Source organism: Conger conger, chromosome 5 (assembly GCF_963514075.1).
Source record: "Conger conger chromosome 5, fConCon1.1, whole genome shotgun sequence".
NCBI classification, from domain to species: Eukaryota; Metazoa; Chordata; class Actinopteri; order Anguilliformes; family Congridae; genus Conger; species Conger conger.
This window is the reverse complement of record NC_083764.1, coordinates 54,622,497-54,628,496: the sequence shown is the minus strand read 5'-3', so window position 1 is coordinate 54,628,496 and position 6,000 is coordinate 54,622,497. Positions and strand designations below refer to the sequence as shown.

Sequence of the window (6,000 nt, the reverse complement as noted above, 5' to 3'; positions counted from 1 at the left end):
TGAGAGGACAATGCCCAGCTCTGGAATCTCTTTGAAAGAAAACAATGTCAATCTAGGCCAAGGAGTTTCTGCTTCAAAAAAAAAGAAAAAGATATAGAGAAGTATATGGAAAAGAGAACTTTACTGGCATTCTCGAGGCCTCAGCAGCTTGCACTCATCACAGTGTGAAGGCTCACAGTGCCCTCTAGCTGCGGATGTGTTCAAAACACATTCTGTAGGACGACAGAGCACACAGCATAACTTGTATTAATAAATTACATTGCAGTATAATCGCTTGGCAGACACTCTTATCCAGAAAACGTATCAACTAGAAGCCACAGAGGCCCATTAATAACCGCTAAGTGTAATATTAACCTGAGAAACTATTTGTATTGTAACAAAAGAAGGTACAACTTTATCCACAATGTGTAATATAACACAGTGTAACATTATTCAAAAGGACATTAAAGAGAGGAAAGTTTAATGATCGTGATCAGAAGAGACCATTCAGCCCTATTAGCCCTGTCTTATTTCCCATAATAGTTACATTTTATGTAGTACTTTTCTACACACTCAAAGCGCTTTTCACTCGCCTCAACTGCCACCAGTGTATAGCACCCACCTGGGTGATGCACGGCTGCCATTTTGTGCCAGAATGCTCCCCACCTGCCAGCTGAGGTGGAGAGGGAGAGAACAATGCTTTTGCCAATTGAATCAGGGGATGATTCGGTGGCAGACTGAAAGAGCCAGGGTTGGGAATTTAGCCAGGACATCAGGGAACCCCTTGCTCTTTGCTCCCTACTCCCCAGCTAGACCACTCCGGTCTGCCAGCTCTGGTCGCCTTATGGTTCCCTCTCTACGTGCACCTGGCGGTCGAGCTGCACGTTCACGCCTGTTTTCCGTTCTGGTTCCTCAGTGGTGGAATGACTTGCCTACCACTGTCAGGACAGCAGAATCCCTCCCCCTATTTCGACGCAGGCTCAAAACACACCTTTTCAAACTCTACCTTAGTCCTCCCTCCTGATTTCCCCTGCCCCCCCCCCCCTTTCTGATATCCCTATCCTCCTTGTCTAACCCAAAAAAAAATAAAAGAAATTGCACTTATGATGACGACTATATGTTTAGAACAGCATTCCATGTGTATTTTCCTAGTTATGGTTGTGATGCTTTGACTTGCGGTATAACCTATGCACTTGTAAGTCGCTTTGGTTTAAAAGCGTCTGCCAAATGACAAAAATGTAAAAAATGTAAACGAAGAGTGCCACGGGATCTTTAATGATCACAGTGAGCCAGGAGCTTGGTTTAACGTCGCATCCGAATGACCGTGTCTCCTACAGCTCAGTCGGTGGTCTCCTATCCAAGCACTGACCAAGTACACACCTGCTTAGCTTCAGCCATTTTCCAGCAGCTGGGTGCATGAGGGTATGGCTGCTGGCCAGATAGTCTTGACCCACCCAACACCCAACACCATTTCCTGAACAAGCACCTTTGGTAATTATAACTGTCTGTGTGGAACACATACGTTTTAGCATCAGTGTTAATATTTCATATTTCCCCTGGTTCTGCCTGCCATAGCTTCTGTTTAGTAAGCTTCCTTTTGCAGAGCGATCCAAAATGAAATATCTTTGGTCATTGTTTCTAACAGCCTCTCTCGTTTTCTGCTTTTAGTGCTGTCTCCAGAACTACAAATGTATTTTTTGCAAAGGCGTAGTACTTTTTAACTGCTTTGGCGCAATATACAGACACAGATAGACTCAGGTCAACTGTGATAAAAGGAATTCATAAATTAAATTCATATTGAATTGTGCACATTCTGAGTTTTGTAACTTCAATAAAATAATGAGGTTACATTTAGTACTGCTCACCTTCATTTGACAGATGTCTAGCCAATTCAGGATTTTATAAAAAATCTTTAATAACTGCTTTTAAAATCAATTCTAAATAGTTTATTTTATCCCCAGGATGATTAGAGTACTTATTGATGCCATCTTAATGACAGCAGGCACAGAAAGTAAGGCATGGTTTGGAGATAACTCCATATGTGTGTGCGTGCATGTGTGTGTGAGACTGTGTGAGAGTGTGTGTATGCGTGTGTGTATTGGAGTGTGTATGTGTGTTTGTGTGTGTGTGTGAGACTGTGTGAGTGTGTGTGTGTGCGTGTGTGTATTGGAGTGTGTGTGTGTGGGAGAGAGAGTGTGTGAGTGTGTATGCGTGTGTGTATTGGAGTGTGTATGTATGTGTGTGTGCGTGTGTGTGTGTGTGTAGCATGGTCAGTGTCTTTATCATTAGCGTCAGAGTATCTCAGACAGGGTTGCCATTTGTTCTGCTCTCCTCACCCTCATGCTGGCCCTGAGAAACCAGACTGTGAAGAAATGTGTTACGGGAACACAAGACAAAGCTTGTAGTATTCTTCCTTTTCACTTCACTTTTGTGTTGTGCTGAAGCATGTTTCGTGTGTGTGTGTACATCTATGCATGTGCAGACATTTTTGAGCAACAATCGATACGACACACAACAGCTGAGGAGCCCTACTGTCCGTTGGGCCATGGGCTTGTGAGTTAATGTGCATTAATTCTGAAACACCACGGGTTACCTTGTGCTGACATCTACTGGAGAAACGAGGTATCGCAGTCAGGGCTGTGGCTTCCTCTGTGAGTGGATTGGTCGACATGTGAGAGGTCTCTGAGGGTGACGCAAACAAGGAATTCTGGGACATTTCAAGCCGGGAAGGCAGAGAAAGTGTAGTGTAGTCTTTTATCCTTTTTTTGCCCCTAGCTCCATCCATCGGGAGAGGCTAGGAAAAGATGAAAAGAAGGGAAGGGGGAAAGACAGGGAAATGGAGAAAAATGTCCTTGCTCCTTCAAACGTCAGATACAGACGTGACGGATGTGTGCATCAACATGCTCATCACAAGAAAGGAAAGTTTGGGCGCTGTTAACTTCTACTTATAGCTCCTAGAAGGAACATTTAATGTCCTTAAAGGTGGTGGACCTTGATTAGGAGCAAGAAAAAGAGCAAAGATGGGAAACATAAGGGATTGGAATGAGCGCTATGTGTAAGCAGGGCTGCAGAGGGGTGGGATGGGACACTTAGGCCCAGGCCTGGGATATTTTGGTCCTGTGCCGGACATTCACAGCTGAGGCCCTGTGTGAACGGACTGACATACCCGGAGACGGGATTAAAACAGGATGAGCCTTCCGGATGAGGGACGGATCAGGATGAGCCTTGCGGATGAGGGACGGATGGACGGACGTGTCCTGGCAGGACCTGCTGTCAGTCTGCGGTTCAGGACCAGATGAGCCGTAGCGTCCCGTTGGGTGGGTTAGGGACTGACAGGCAGGACGGGGGTCGAGAACACGACCGGTCAGTTCAGGTGAAACATAGCTAGGTTTCAAGTGGTTCAGTTTTACAGATGCATATTAGGGCGGCATGATATGAGGAAAATGTGTGATATGCAATAACGTTTTTGAATATTGCGATGACGATGTGACTTGCAATAAATATAGAAGTATTGAAGTGTGCACTGTTCTCATGTCTCTCTGTTTAGGTACACTGCTAACATAGACCTCAGACAATGAATAGCATATGCCTACTGAGTAAAAATTATTAAATAAGTTATTTCCTACATGCTTCTATTGAACAATAGAATGTTTTGTGATGTGTTTATCTTACATGTTCATATCTCGATGACGATAAATACATGGTATATAGTGCAGCCCTAAATGATATATTAATGGCCGGAGATATTTATTTTACAGACTTTCAATAGGAAATGTTTGGGGTGAATCCCTGTTGTCATGTGTGGTGGGGATGCTTTAGCAGTAACAGAAAACAAATGGAGCAGCTGGCTTTGGTTATCTGTAGCTCTTCCTTGTCTCTCACCCATGGTCTGAGTAATGTTTATTCAAGCATGTTGTCAGTTATATCCAGCCACACCCATATTCTAGTATAGCCAATCAGGGGCAAAGGTGTCAAATTCTGCTGACTTTAGAGTCTTGGGCCATAGTTCACCATCTTATCTCTGTGTTCCTCTTCAACTGAAACATGTAAGGGGGAACTCTTCTGAGCTGAAGAGTCTTTCGTTCATTTTTATGTTGAATGTGTGTTATTATTAGTAATACATGTTTATCAAACATAATTAAAATAGTTAGTAATGAGGTGTACATTGAGGTTAACAGTGTGGCACATCTCAAAATATGGTCTTTACGCAGGTCATACCCGTGGAAACAAGATGTAGTTTTTATTTCTATTTATTTGAGTTCTGGAGGAAAGTCTTATGGAGAGAAGAGACGGTTATTAACCTGAGCTAAATTTCTGAAAGGGGGAACGTGTGGAGAAAGAAAGGAACCGCTCCTGACCCTGTGAAAGATGGTGGCGGCTTGGACACGTGTGGCTGCCACTGTAACTCGTCTTCACCCATGCAGCGGGATGAGTTCTTAAGCGTACAGAAACGTCTCATCTGCTCAGATCCAACAGAACGCCTCAAAGCTCATCGCACCGTCCAGCTTTTCACACTGCGGCAGCACTGTGACCCCGAATTTACTGCTACAGCGACCGGTGAGCTTTTCAGGGTCAAAAAGTGCAGCGTTCTCGACTGGCAAAGTCAATCACCCGTCCTGAATTTCACTGAACTGTGTTTCTCTGGCTGAAGACAATCCTGAAGGCAAAATGCCCCAGAAACAAGCAGCTACTGGCTGCAGTGCAGGCCTGGCAGAGCATCACCAGGGAAAATATCCAGCATCTGCTGATGACTATGGGTCAAAGACTCCTGGCAAACATCGAATGCAACAAATCTGCAGCCAAGTACTTTATTTCAGATTATCTTAATATGTCCCAGTGATTTTCTCCCCTAAAATGGGGGACTGTGTATACAACGGACTGTACTTCCTGCATGGATCACCTGATATCGATGTGCATAACCACAAATGAAAGCTAACAGTCTGCCAACATTGTTTTATTTCAAATCCAATATTCTTGAATTCATCGTTAAAAGTTGAACAAAAGTTGTGTCACTGTCCAAATACTTTTGCATTTAACTGTAGGTGTATTTATCTGTTGTTGAATTTAGGCTGTTACATTAGCTACCATGCTAGATTTTTTTATATTAATATTAGTCATCACGGTATACCTGATTAAATGGTAATGAATGAGAATAACAAAGAAAATATGAAAAGAGGAGGGGAAGGCATTATTGATAGTTTTTTGCACTGTCATGTGAGTAAAAAATATATCGTTTTGAGCAGAAATACGTACGCTTCTACGATTCACTGCCATGTCGAATTAACATTAACTGTTAAAACTGCTCCAGAAATGACATATCTGCCATATCTAGTGCCCAGAGACGTAGTGGCAAAGCTTCCGGCACCGTGACAAACTCTTAAACAGTCTTTGTCTTTAAAGGTAGGCAGCTTCTGACGTAAGATATACGTTTTCTTCACGTCCCATATAGACACCAGGCAATTGGCTTTTAAGTCCAGCATCTGTGCTTCGCCCCACGCTTCGCGTTGTATCATTGAGGATGAATCGCCCACATTACCTCATCCGTAGCGCTTCTGTCACTTCCCCCTGCAGTTTAACTTTGGCGTAAGCGCCCGCACCGGAGCCCTCGTTTACGCTTGCGAGTAAAACAGAGACGGGATTTGTAAGTAACGAATTATCCCGACGTCTTTGAGCTTCTGTTGCTAACCAACAACAAATTGGCTGTGTTAGATAAAGTCATAAAATGCGGCGGTTTAGCGTATTTGATGCCCTTCCGGTGATTTTAGTGCACTGAGCCTAAAGATATCTGGATAGAACTGCAGTCGACCCGAGAATAGGCAGGCGGTAATGCCTCGATAATCTCCGTGCTATGCTGTGTTCGATTGCGTGGATTGGGAAAGGATCACACAAACCCAAATCAATGAAGATTTTGAAGGTTTTCCTGAAGAAAGGCGCGCATATGCTGCAGTGTTTCTGTGGAAAGCGATCGAAGCCGACTACAAGCACCAGCGGTGAGACATTACCTTGCATGCTTTCTCTTGA

The 6,000-nt window shown here is 43.8% G+C and overlaps 1 protein-coding gene across 1 annotated transcript in view; it reads left to right on the top strand.

The window, feature by feature from the left end:
• The first annotated feature begins 5,878 nt into the window (after positions 1 to 5,878).
• The window catches only part of fgf12a (fibroblast growth factor 12a), a 48,153-nt gene continuing 48,031 nt past the window's right edge, over positions 5,879 to 6,000 (top strand). Inside the window, exon 1 of the mRNA XM_061241108.1 lies at positions 5,879 to 5,969. Coding sequence (XP_061097092.1) covers positions 5,879 to 5,969 — 91 coding nt within the window. The remainder of the gene's footprint in view (positions 5,970 to 6,000) is intronic.